Below are 14075 nucleotides of genomic sequence, written 5' to 3' on the forward strand. Positions count from 1 at the left end.
CAAAACGTCTCGGTGATACACTCTTGTGTACTGTTCTGTCATAATGAATTCAATCTGAATACTGCCAAAATTATAAACTGACCACAAAAAACAAGGAGAGAGGTACTCCATGCATAGACAACTCCAAGGGTTGCAAAAAAAAAATCAAACAAAAAATAATATACAAAAGAAAAAAGCCATAGACCAATGATGGCGAACCTTTTCGGCACTGAGTGCCAGAAAGGGAGCGCGCATATGCGCGTGACATGAAATGCCGAACAGGGAACACTTTGTACACACTCGTCAGGCCGCGACCAGGAAGAGGAGCTGCCCAGGGGGCATGCGTGTGCCAAATAAGGTACTTCCAGTTTCCAGCACACACATGTGTGCCAGCCAGCAAGTCTTCCAGTTACTGCCGTGCATGTGCCAATCAGCTGGCGGCGTACATGCTCATACCGGAAAATGGAAAACCAGCTCTTCCAGTTTCCGGCACTGCTGCACGCACAAAGGCCAGTTGATTGGCACGTGCGCATGTGCGCCAGAAACCCAGAAGAGGAACAAGTGACTTCACGCATGCCAGGTGACATGGCTCTGCGTGCCACTTCGGGCACATGTGCCATAGGTTCACCATCACGGCCATAGACTAACCCATACAGCCACAAGACTAATACATAAACACACAAACCAATTCTATCTGGGCAGAATATGCTTAATGGCCAGCCATGAAATAAGATGCTACGAGTGCAGGAAAGTGAAGATTGTTTGAAGGGCCATCTTTTCCCAGCCATCCAACCCATTGGATGAGACAGAAAAGGTGTTAGTTCCTTATGTTAATGAGGTCCATGTAGGGCAGTGGTTCTCAACCTGTGGGTCAGGACCCCTTTGGGGGTCGAATGATCCTTTCACAGGGGTCGCCTAAGACCATCGGAAGACACGTATTTTTGATGGTTTTAGGAATAATTTTATGGTTGGGGGTCACCACAACATGAGGAACTGTATTAAAGGGTCGCGGCATTAGGAAGGTTGAGAACCACTGATGTAGGGGGACCAAGGAGGGTTTTCTCCACGGTGGCTGTCTCCCTGTAGAACAGCATCCCTGGGGAGATAAGACTGTTGTCCATCTTGATAAGCTTTTGAAATGCTCTGAAACCATGGTTTTGCCATAGGGACTGGGGACCCCAGGGCAAAATGAAGCCCATCAAATACTTTGACTGTTGTCACAAAGGAGGTAAGGGTTTATTGGGTTTTGTATCTAGAGTTCTGTAAAGCATTAACTTCTGTAAATTGCCCAAAGTCACTGTAAATTGGGCAGGCATGTGCATTTTCTTAATAAAGTTGGAAAAGTATGAAGTACCTTCGAAATGTATACAACTGGCTAGCTGGGCCTTCAAGAGGAAAACCAAGCAAGAATGCAGAAACCTGGCAAAGACCACTTATTTTTTTTCTTGGGTATAAGCAAACAAGCACCCCTTCCTACATATGTACCCCTCATAGCTGCTCCTAACAGGTTGCTAGGTGCCATTCTAACAGAAGCAACTCCCAGTATCTAAATAATAGAATGCCACACAGACTTATGATAAGCCTCAAAGGGAGTTGGTGGCCACTTTTTAGTCGGGTATCCTTTGCCCGTGCCTTTAACTAAGCGCAAGCAAAGAGTCATTCAATAGGCGAAGTCATCAGCAGAGTTATCTGTACTTCTCCTGTTGAATTTCTGCCTGTCATGGACCCAATTCTGGGACGCAAAGAAAGGGGCAGATTTCGGACACACACCCACACACCCCACTCATTGTTCCAGAACTGGGAAGAAACGCGTTCCAATTCAAATAGGATGGTTTCCTCCTCCTCGGAAAAGCAAAACGGGCATAGTAGCTCCAGAAGAAGTTTGAACCAAGCCCTGAACTACAAGCCCCAGGGGAGGTGAAGGCAACCCCAGGCCATCGTTTTAATGCACTGGCGTCGGAGCCGTCCCAACTCCGCTGCTCTGAGCTCACGACCCAGCCCGCGTTCGTGTGTAGCCCAGCGGGGAGGGTGCCAAAGTGCGCCTCCGCAAAGCGGGCACGGCGCAGAGAAAGGCGCCTTTCCCGCCTGCTCGAAGGTCCCTCCTGAAGCTCAGCTCCGAGCCTTTTGCCGCCACCACCTCAGCCGCGCGCGCTTCGAGAGCCGAATGGGCTGGCAGAAGTTCCCGAGAGCCAGCAAAAACTCAAGAGCCAGCGGCTCGAGGAGCGCCTGCGCACTGCAGGGGCGCCAGATTTGGCGGGAGGGGGAGTGTCCAAAAAGCCTTTGTTAGATGGCATCTGTTTACAGAGTTACGCTTTCATCTCAACCTGTTTCCTCCTCCCCTCTCCGGCTCCTGAGAACTTAACAGCATAAGAACCCTTTTTTAAGAGGAGACACGCCAAGCACTGCTTCCAGCTGCATAAAGCCCTCTCCTCCCCCGCCCGCCCACCCACCTCTCGCCTTTTCCCCCCAGTGACTAATGCAAGGATGGCCAGGAGACCTAGGCACAGGTAAAAAGGCAAAGACTGGAAAAGGCAAAGCAAATTGCTTTGCAACACCGACGCATTTTTTTTTAATTTTTATATATATATATAGATATATTTGTCGTTGTTTCTCTCGCGCGCTCTCTTGCTGGCTCTTTCGGCCTCAGATATGTTGGTAATGTTGCGCGCGCGTGCGAATTGTTTTGTTTTATAGCGACAAAGATTCTTTGGGGGGAAAAAGTTAAAAGGATTGGAGAGAGATTGAGAACTGTTGCACAGGGTTCAGAGGAAGCGTTCTCTGCCAGTTCACCTGTCAGGACGTGCGTTAAATCGTTGTATTTAAATAAAATGCTGCATTGAATCAGTTGGCGCTTAGCAACTCACTTTCTCTTGGGCTACTTAGATTTTCCCCCACCTCCGCCGCTTATTAGCGATTAGGAATAGATAATAACACTCGGATCCGTGCAAAATTTCCAGAAGGGGTTGGGTGAGCGTCCGACCGAGTTGCAAGTTGTAGGTGAGCCGAGATAATTTCAGCTAAAAGACTCGAGAGCCGTTCCAGTCTTGCAAGGGGGATCCGTTGCTTCTGACAATCGCGATCTTGGTTTGCGCTCGTTTGGAGGCGAGAGAGCACAACCCTTACGCAAAAAAAAAAAAAAAAAGAGCAAAATGTCGGAGCTGCAGGTACCCGATTCCGTTTTCATTCATTCGTCTTTTCATTCATTCTTCGCGGCTGGGTAAATGACAAGCAGGGTGGAAGGAAAACTAAATCCCTTTTCTGCAGTTGTCGCTTTCTTTCGGGACCGCAAACCCATTGCCTTTGAATTTGGGTCTCTGTTACTTTCTTTTTTCTTTTCTTTTCTTTTTTTTTTTTTGAAAGTGCTTGCTAGTGAAGTTTGCGTTCGCGTTGCATGCGCTGTTTTTTCCTTCTGCGGGAGTTGGAGCTTTCCTTGCAGTGTTGCATGGGACAGTTTGGCACCGCAGGACAAGGTTGCAGGTGGGGGGGGGGGAGAAGATCGGTGGTTTGTCAACTGTCACTTATTTGGTAATGGTGGAGTTTTTGACCTTGCTTTGCAGGCCTGGGTTTGACAGTTTCTACGGAGGGGAAACTTTTACCAAAAAAAAAAAAATCTTGCTGAGGTGCTCGTATGTGGTGGCTTGTGATCGTCCGGGGCGAGGACGGCTTGTGGTTGTGGGGAAATGTTGCAGGGTGGAGGTGACTGAGGCTACCCGCTGCTTACTCCTTTTCCCCTTTGCGCTGCGACGGCGTGCAAGCAGCCGGCGAGCGAAAACCTGCGCCTCGTGGTCTGCAGAAACGCTTTCTTCAGTGCGGGATTGTTTGCTTAAATTAGCTCGGGACAACGTCCACGTGGAGTCAAGGATTGAAAAGTCTTTTCTCTTTCGCTCTTTCCGTTTTTTAACGCGCCCTCTTTTCCGCTCAGCTTTCCTTGGCACGGAGGGCGGTTAACCTTTGGAACTCCGGAAAGTTCCGCTTTACTTCTAGGAAGAGAAAGGAAAATAAAATAAAGCGAGGGGCGGAGGAGGCAGCTTTGCAAAAACCGCCTAAGGAATAAATATATATATATATATATGGCCGTTGCATGCATGCATGTATGCAGACAACATTGCTAATCGGGCTGGCAGAAACGATTTGGGAGGGGGGTGGGTGGGTAGTCAGTCTGCGGCGCTGCCTATTTTATTTTGAGTGGTGGCACGCTTCCCAGCCGCACGCTCGCTCGCTCGCTTCCTCCGGGTCGAGATCCGCAGCGCCGTGCGGGGAAGAAGCGGGGGCTGTTATTGAGCTTTGCACTTGCACTTGGGAGAAAGCGCTCGACTGTGCCAAAGGCGCCGTCTTCTCGACGCAAGCGCGGGACTTTCGGGGCACTTATTTTTAAAGCGATGTGTAATAATGTTCCTCATTGCAAAGAGTGAGGTTGAATAGAAGGATGTGGGGGGGGGGGAAGGAGGCGACGGAAGACACCGCCTCCTCTACTCCAGTGGGATTGGTGAAGGGCCATAGTTCCCCCGTTGGCAGCGGGCAGGACGGGCGGGGACACAGAAAAGAAAACCAGCCGGGGTTCGCTTCGTTCCAGCACCTGTCGGACTAGAAGACCGGCGAGAAGGATCGCCAGTGACTGCCCTTCGGCTGGCTGGCGAATTGCTCGCTTTTTCTTCAATCACAGTGACAGCGGTAGTAGTAATAGTAGTAGCTGTAGTAGTAAGCGGCAGCAACAAATCACTTCCTCCCCGCCCCATCCCCACCCTCTCTCTCTCACTCACTCACACACACACACACACTCACTCTCAAATTGGTTGCACAATTGAAGTTCCTTGGCAAGAGCAGAGTATTCATGAGTGTGTGGAGTATTTATGCACAAATTAGCTGGAGGAACGGTCTTAACCCTTTCCGTTTCTGCAGCCTGACACGTCATCTCAGACTGCTCTGAGCAATTGCCCGTTTATGGGTTCTAGAGATCAAAAAAAAAAAAAAAAGTGTATGGATGGAGGGACAGAAGGCTAGAAAGAAAGCTGGACTGCTTTTATTGGTTGGCTTTTTTTAATTGCAAAATGTGAGAGCATTTGAGTCCCGCCATCCTCATCTGGAAAACAAAAGAACAGTTATGGAACTCAGCTTAAGGAGCCTATAAAATTGATGTGAAATTGGAAACTAAGAGGTTTTTTTACATTGTCATGATTTTTGTTGTCTTGATGACTGTTAAAATAAGTACAGCTCACTAGTAGGTAAAGCTTAAAACATACAATTAAAATCTATACCAACATCTGAGAGCAGAAAAAATATTCAACTGTTTTCACAGCTCCTCAAGCCCCTATTTGCGTGGAGCACATACACAAACACACATATACACAATTAAATTATGCACAGAAAATAAACCTCAAATTCATTTTACATAGGAACAGTCAAATCATATGATCAGCAATTTTTGCATGTCATAACGCTTCATAAAACGTCACTTTTGATTGTAGGGTGAGTTTCCCGGGAAACAAGGGTTGCACTGTAGTCCAATTTAGTTTGGTTTTGAGTATTTTATACCAGTTTTACTGGTCTCTTGTGAGTGTCTAGAATGATGAGAATAGGTGGCACAAGATATGTATACATATTTATTTGCAAAAATAAGTACAAATACTTAGAAAAAATATAAAAATTTATTTAGAAATTCTTATATTGGACCAGTTTACTTTAATCTGATTTTTCAAAATGCATTTAAAAGTGACATTAAAGTGCATTCTATTAGTGTATTGCCATAGGTACCCCTTAAATCATCCATATTTTCTTCTCCACTTTAGATACAAGCTTTAGGCTAAACTTTCAAAACTTATGTTTACATTTTCCAGTTGAAAATAAAATGTTGCTCAATAGAATTTGAAGTAAGGCAACCGTCATTGCAAAATACTTTGCATTTTACCAAACTACATGAATTAAACTGGATGTTTTTAGAAATTTCTGCTCTCGTATTCGCTTGGAAAAAAAGCTGGGGCACTCAGCAACTGAAGCACATTAGATGGGATTGAGGTAGCAATAGTAGGAAAACTTGTATTCTTAGAGATACCTGTACTTGGCCATGAATTGTGAATTTCTTGTCATTGCAGAGTAAAACAAACCAAACTGACTAGTTGAATTTATTTTGCATTGACTGTTGACTTTGGGCACTTTGAGGCTACATTGCCAGGCATTTGTGCAAATTGATCCTCTTCAAAGTCAACCTCAAAGAATTTAGTAGCATATATCCTTGTAAAATATGTCTGCTGTTTCTTCAAGTGCATAGAAATTTCACTTAGTACATATAAGTGGTAGGTGGGAATGACTTTGGGAGACAAGAGAAAGTGCAGCAGACTAGACAAACAGTAAAATTAGTGTCCACAGAAGGACATGCGGTATGGGAGACTTTTCAGAAGGGACCCTCCTTGTTTTCTGTAGTGTAAAAAGGGAGGAGGGGGAAATATTTCAGACCTGCAAGAATCTATTAGGTATCCCTATAATAAAGGTAGAGCTAATATTCATTATTGTGTTTCTTGCTTGGACTACATTGAAGGGCAAACAGTGTAGTTTGAACTAGGATCATCATGTCTAGTCTGCAGAAAACCTGAAGATAAACGGATGGTGGGAAAGTTCTCACTCTGCTGCCATCTAGTGGTCCTCTAGATTTTTGCAGGCTGGACATTAGTCATAATTTGAAGTTAGTAGGAATGTGATTCCCAAACTTTGTGCCCCACGGTTCCAGACTGAATTCACAGGGGCACAGTGGAATATTTTACACTGTGTTAAAAAATGGAACTGTTTGTGGGTTTATTGTGGTACGCCAAGACACCAAAGCACACGGTGTGGAATCACTGGGGTGCTATAAACTGAGGAAGTTTGTAAACTTCTACAAGAGTTATTATACTAGAGTCATTTGGCATAAGAGGTTATTAAATAATATGACAGTAGGATAGTATAAAATACTAGCCTTCTAAAAATGTAAAAACTTGGTTTTCATCTGAAAATTAAAATGTGGATTTTTTTTTTTACCTCTTTGTGAGGTATTCTTTGAATGATTTGGCATAAGGATTCCAAATATGTACTTGGGCAAAGGACACAGCCTCTGTTCCCTTTATTGTCCTAAACATTGTATTTTAATTTGAAACCATCATTGGTTGAACAGCTGCCAAATGTGTAATTTACCACTGATCTAACAGCATGAGCAGGTCTAAACATGCATAGTAAGCAGAAGGTTGCCAACCTTTTGCTTGTATCTGTGGATACCAGAAACAGCAGAACCAGTTCAGAATGCTAGAACAGAATGCAGAACAAAATCTTGTCATGCAACTTTCCAGACAATTACCCCTATAACCTTTGCAAAAGTTGTTGACTTTCGCTAACTTTTTATAGAACCTGTGATATTGAAATCAAACTCTCCCCTTCAGTGTTCTGTCTTAATTTTGCTTTCTGTATTTCATTTCTTCAGCATATATAGCAGTGATGATGAGGATGAAGATGTTGAGCTATACGATCATGACTACGATGGGCTGCTCCCCAAGGGTGGAAAACGTCATTTAGGGAAAACACGATGGACCCGAGAAGAGGTAAACTGGCTTCATACTAAGGGTCTGTAGAAGACAAGAATTTTAGTACCATTTGTGGCTGGCTTCTCAAGCAAGTGGATAAGTAGAACCTTTTGGTTAATAAATATGAAGCTGAACACTTAATTTTTTTTTTCTTTTAGGTTGCCATGATCAGGCCTGTGCCTAAAAAACGCAGAATTTGCTTTACAAAAGAAACCACACACAAGTAGTTTAGCAATAAGCAGTATCTTTTGAGAGGGAAATTATATATAATGTCGATGTTGGGGCCTACTCACACTGGTGCCAGTTGTGATAGTGAGGTGAAAATAGGAACAGCTAAAAAGACAATGGACAAATGAAAACCCACTAGTTTAGAAGGAAAACGATAGAGAGGTACTGACTATATTATTATATTGACTTGGAAGCCTGAGAAGTCAATCGGGCAGTGGAAATTCTATTTCCTGCACATTTTCCACGAAAATCAGCACAACAGTAATCATGTCTTTGTATGTTGGTTTGTATGAAAAATGGAGGTGGTTCTAGGTGGGGCACTGCTTCAGCTATTTTGAATACAGGGTTCAACCTGTTGCTACAGATAATGGCTGATTTCATAGCAGTTGGTCAACTGCAATAAGGTGTGTAGAAATTGGCATTTATGCACTTGATAGAAAATACATAGAAGCCATTGGAAACATGTATTACATGTATTACATGTTACTGGGATTTATATGTCATAAATGGTTTCCACCATTTAATAGGGTCAAGTCCTGAGGCAATAACACATAAACCAACTTTTCTCATTTCTAATGATTGTCATAAAAGAAACAAAGACTGAAACTTCTTTCAGTCACAATTAACAATGCATAATATTTATCCCCTTGAAGACAGATAATCAATTAAAGGTATTACAAGGAGAATCACCCTCTTAGTTTCTACAGCTTGAGTATAGGATAGGTAATTTATTTTATTTATTTATTTTATTATATTTCTATACCGCCCTTCTCCTGCGGGACTCAGGGCGGTGCACAGCCGAGATAAAACATAACATATAAAATTTAAAAAACAGTTTAAAAACAATTAAATAATTTCGGCCCGGTAATTAAAATAACCTGATTAAAACCAATTCAATTAAAACAGAGAGGATGGGATCAAACCAGCCCAGCTAGATGGAACAAGTATGTCTTCAGGGCCCGACGAAAAGTCCGGAGGTCTGATATCGTGCGTATCTCAGGGGGCAGGTCATTCCAGAGGGCAGGCGCTGCCACAGAGAAGGCTCTCCCCCTGGGGGTCGCCAGCCGGCACTGCCTGGCCGACAGCACCCTGAGGAGGCCCTCTCTGTGTGAGCGAACCGGTCGGTGGGAGGCTATCGGTGGCAGAAGGCTGTCTCGCAAATACCCCGGCCCTAAGCCATGGAGCGCTTTAAAGGTGGTCACCAACACCTTGAAGCGCACCCGGAAGACCACAGGAAGCCAGTGCAGCTCGCGCAGGAGAGGTGTTATATGTGAGTGCCCCGTTGCTCCCATAATCCCCCGCGCGGCCGCGTTCTGGACCAACTGCAGCCTCCGGGTGCACCCCAAGGGGAGCCCCATGTAGACTGTAAATGTAATGACTCGGTTCACACATTACATTTAGCTAGATGGTTTTCTGTTTTCAGCTTCCCAATTGTTATCAAGAAGCAAATTCAGCCAGCTGTGGCTAACTCCATAGCAGTAGCAGTTAGACTTATATACCACTTCATGGTGCTTTACAGCACTCTCTAAGCAGTATACAGAGTCAGCATATTGCCTCCAACAATCTAGGTCCTCATTTTACCAACCTGGGTAGGATGGAAGGCTGAGCCAACTTTGAGCCGGTCAGAATCAAACTCCTGGCAGTGAGCAGAGTTAGCCTGTAATACTGCATTCTAACTACTGCACCCCATAAATGTTCATGTTCAATCATAAATCATGGTTAAACAGACAATGGCTTAAAATGAAGTGTGAAGGAGGACAATGTGACATCAAGAAGGAATTAATTTCAAAACAAAAACTAAATATAAGGCTGTCCACTTACTAAAATTGGTGTTAAGCTTAAAACATTCTTTGAGTATGTTTAAATAAAGTTTCTAAATAATTGAGTTGTATGTTTAGAACAGTAGTTCTAATGATATTAATAGTGTTTACCACCTAACTAAATAATAGGAATATAGTCTTCTTTTTAGAAAGCTAAATATTAAGAATTGAATTAGTGTTTTTAATTCATATGTGTAGTGTACTCTGCATTTCTTTGGCACAGGTTGCTGTGTTAAAATACTAAATTTGTAACACTGCTGGCAATAACTTCAGCTGACTTTTTGCTAGAGACTCCAATTTTCATATTTAGTTTGCTTTAGATTCAGTAACATGTTGATATGTAAACATTGACAGGTCATTTTCCCAATGATTTTATAAAAACTTAGGTTGTTGCTGCACTATTTGGCAACTCTCCAAAATAGCCTCTGCGGCTTAATGTTGTGCTTTCTAAACCCTTCCTGGAGGTTACTGGGTCAAATGATCACAAGGAAGTAGTCATCAAAATTGCAACAAATTAGTACATTTCTTTATAGGGCCACAGAGAATAGCTTAAGGATGATTGTTACGTTGTTCAAACCAACGATTTGGTTAAGTTAGTTGAACATGGTGACAGTTATAGCAGTGGCCGCCAGCCTTCTGGGCACCAGGGAATGTTTCTGTGGAGAAAGGTTTTTCCGCGGACTGGAGGGTGCGTGGTTTTGCATGCTGCCTGCATCCCTCAGATGAGGCTTCATTTGTTTGCGCAGCCCAGTTACTGGCATGCCGTGGACTGCGTGGTTGCTGGCATGCCTGTCCACGGACTGGGGGTTCGGGCCCCCCAAATTAAAGTTTTGAACCTTAATTGCATCTAGAAAAGTGCTTCTGTGTGGCGATTCTTTTATGTTGCAGCATAGTATTTGAAAAAATCTCTTGCTTCATGCTTTGTGTTTTAAACCCAACACACTTTTAGTAATAGCACAAGACAGTATTCCAGGTAGAACAATGCTTTCCACTCACAGGCACATTTTTTATTAATATATTTGAAGAAGGCGGTCCCGTGAAAATAGCCACGGGACCACCTTCTGCCACCGATAGCCTCCTACCGGCCAGTATGCTCCCACAGAGAGGGACTCCTCAGGGTGCCATCGGCCAGACAATGTCGGCTGGTGACCCCCAGGGGGAGGGCCTTCTCTGTGGCAGCACCTGTCCTCTGGAATGACCTGCCCCCGGAGATACGTAGGATCCCAGATCTCCGTGCTTTTCGCCATGCCCTTAAAACTTTTTTATTTCATCAAGCCGGGCTGGCTTAAACCCCCCCCCTTAGATATTTTTAATTGTTAATTTGATTTTAGTTGGGGTGTTTTAAATTATTGGGCCAAAATTTGTTTAATTCTTTCTTTTTTAAAAAAAATTAAATTTTGTATGTGATGTTTTTATTCTTGGCTGTTCACCGCCCTGAGTCCTGTGGGAGAAGGGTGGTATAAAAATCTAATAAAATAAATAAAATTAAATTAATAAATATGTTAGACTTTAGAGTTCAATGGTTATTGCTCCATCATTTAACAATGTTAATTGGGACCAGAATTTCCATCACTAAATAATCTGGTTGTAAAACACAATGTGATCCAATCCCCTGTTTAACGATGGCAATTCTGGCTGTTCCCTGCTACCATTTGTAAGCGGAGCTTTGCAGGTCCTTAAGCGAGGACTTCCCATGTTTGTGACTTCTGACTTCCTGCCAGCTTCCCCATTAACTTTGCTGTTGGAAAAGGTTGTAAATCATGTGATTGTGGGATACTACAATGCCTGGGATTTTGAGGACTGTTATTAGTATCACTAATTCAGCACTGTCATAAATTCAGTCGCTGAGCAAGTGATTGCTAACTAAGGATCACCTGTAGCATAAAAAGAAGTGCTTATCTGGATTGGTTCACAAGATAATGTTGGCACTATCATATTGAAGGCCATTCTTGTTCTATCTTGTATGATTACAAATAAGAGTTCTTGCAACCAAGTATAATGTTGAAATGCAGCTGGATTAATGATTGCCAAAATATTATAATTAACTTCAAATTCAGTGAACTTTCCAGTTACACTAATTCACTTTTGTACTGTAAATTAAATGACTTCAACACAAATGGTGCCAATATAGGAAGTGATTAGAGCAGCATTCTTCAACCCAGCCCTCTGGATAAGATGAACTACAGGTACATATAGCATATGCACCAAAGGCAAATTCCTTGTGTGTCCAATCGCACTTGGCCAATAAAGAATTCTATTCTATCCTATTCATGATTTTCAGTTAGCATAGTCGATAACCTTGTTGGTTGGAAATTTGGGGGCTATGGTCTGAGCTGTCTGGAGTACAGCAAGTTAGGGGATGCTGAGGTTATATGTGAAACTTGAACTAAGTGATACTGTCTTTATATTTCTTCATTTCTATTTTTCATCTTCATTTATTGGCTGTGGACAATTCACTGTGAGAGGCTACATTGCAGTTGCTGTCCAGAAGATTTCTCCCATTGAATTCTTCTCACGTAGTAAAATTGAACCTAACCAATCAACTATCTCTAGCTAGTGATATGAATGCCAAACGTCATGGAAATTGGATGTCTGCAATGGCAGATCAGTTTGTTGTATATACATGGTTTAAGTCGATGTGTGGATAAGTCAAATAAATGCATCTACACAACTATACATTCAAGATAATGCTAGATGCCTTAACTAAATATGTGATGTGTTTGATTCGTGTTTAAGAGGCAAGCTAGTCAACCAGGTTACTCCATTTTGGTGTCTGCGTGGATCATGTGATGGCTATTTGCAACCATATCAGCCAGCTTCTGACAAACGAAGTCATTTGGGAAAAACCAGATTTGCTTAATGACCGCATATTTCACTTAGCAGCTGCAGTGGTTCATTTAACAACCAAGGCAAAAAGATCAGGCTGACTCACTTAATAACCACATTGTTTAGCAATGAAAATTCTGGTCCCAATTGTGGTTGTAAGTGGAGGATGACCAGCAGTGTTTTGTACCAGTTGATAACCCAACTTGTTCACTGTTGCAGTTTGTTTCATCCCAACCTTCAACTTGACTGAATATAATAAAAACATATGATGCATACAAGTCTCAAATGGGGTGTGTACCTAGGAATGCAGCAAATTGGCCAACTCTATTGTTCATATGCTCCAACAAACCCAATTCTCTGCCAATGTCAAGTTGATAAGGTGAAATTGTGAAGAGCTATACATTTGGGACTCCTTCCATCAGTTTGTCTTTAAAATAAATTGTAATCATGGTTGATTACCATTGAATTATAGGAATCCTGGCCTCTCCAAGCATATACATACATCCCTGGCCATTTCCATCCACACACATATTTCACCCTGAACTTATGATGAAGTCAGGAAGAGCCAACCTTGGCAGTCAATGCATATATAAATGGATGGAGAGAGAAATGGGCAGAATCTATATCATGTTTCTTTTTCTGGAGACAAAGCCCTGGCATATTAAAAAGAAAAAAGCAAGTGACCTTTAAAAAATTTAATTACATAATTTTTCCTGACTTCTGTGGCAGTTTTGATCTTCATCAAGCATACTAAGTTTTCAGTGCTGATTTCAGCTTAGTTTACCAGTTGACAGCTTTCCAAATATAAAATGTCACACTGTTTTCATTGAAGAAAACTACCCGGTTGAGAAATGGGGAAGAAAAAGACTACCGTGTTGCCTCAAACAATTAAATTGGAAATCTCACCTTTCATGTTTATGGAAAGCAAGGATATTCAACAATTCATAATGTTGGTTTGGTCTTTTCCCTGTTTTGAAATGAAACCCCAAAATAATGGAATTTATATTACTGTCTTTAGGATGAGAAGCTAAAGAAACTTGTGGAGCAGAATGGCACAGAAGATTGGAAAGTTATTGCCAATTTCCTTCCTGTAAGTAGGCCTCTTTTCTGTTTATAACCACACATTTATCAGCGTGCAAGGAGAGAGGTTGTTTCATAATTACAGATGGAGACTAAATAGGCATTTGGGAGACTTGCAGAACTCAAATTTATATACACTTCTTTCACTTCTCATGTGAAATAAAGGACGGAAAATATAAAGAGCCTTTGGGGGGAGATTTTATGTACAACAGATGGCCGATACATCATATATTTCACATAGTTAAACAACAAAAACTTCAGAATAGAAGTTGACTGTGATCTTGGGTTGATGTCGCTTGTTAAATATATATTTATAGTAAATATGGTTGCCAAAATGCTAAAGGGGAAATATATTATTAGTAAGAATAGCTTGCTTTTATTGGGTCGATAAATATGATCAAAATTTTAAAATGCTCTCAGTTATGAAAAACTACAACAAAATGCCTGGGAGCTGAAACAGCCAGATAGCTGATTTCTAGCAATGTGTAGCTGTGTGTCTTACTTCTCTCCGTACCACTGTACTTACTCTTGGTAGCTGTACAGATGATATCCTGAGCAGTAAAACAAAAAGGCAAGTGGAACCCTGCAATAAACATTG

At 42.3% G+C, this 14075-nt stretch overlaps 1 protein-coding gene across 5 annotated transcripts in view; it reads left to right on the top strand.

Moving 5' to 3' along the window:
* Nucleotides 1–2083: 2083 nt before the first annotated feature.
* Nucleotides 2084–14075, top strand: part of MYB (MYB proto-oncogene, transcription factor) — a 42951-nt gene continuing 30959 nt past the window's right edge. For 4 of the 5 annotated variants that reach the window (XM_034418856.3, XM_087887194.1, XM_034418859.3 and 1 more), the window contains exons 1-3: nt 2090–2486; nt 7424–7541; nt 13416–13487. In XM_034418856.3, coding sequence (XP_034274747.1) covers nt 2464–2486; nt 7424–7541; nt 13416–13487 — 213 coding nt within the window. In that variant the 5' untranslated portion in view covers nt 2090–2463. Of the gene's footprint in view, nt 2487–7423; nt 7542–13415; nt 13488–14075 lie in introns of all 5 variants that reach the window. The other variant, XM_034418858.3, reaches the window with a different exon arrangement.

Source organism: Pantherophis guttatus, chromosome 1 (assembly GCF_059756535.1).
Source record: "Pantherophis guttatus breed Tessera chromosome 1, ASM5975653v1, whole genome shotgun sequence".
Classification (NCBI taxonomy): Eukaryota; Metazoa; Chordata; class Lepidosauria; order Squamata; family Colubridae; genus Pantherophis; species Pantherophis guttatus.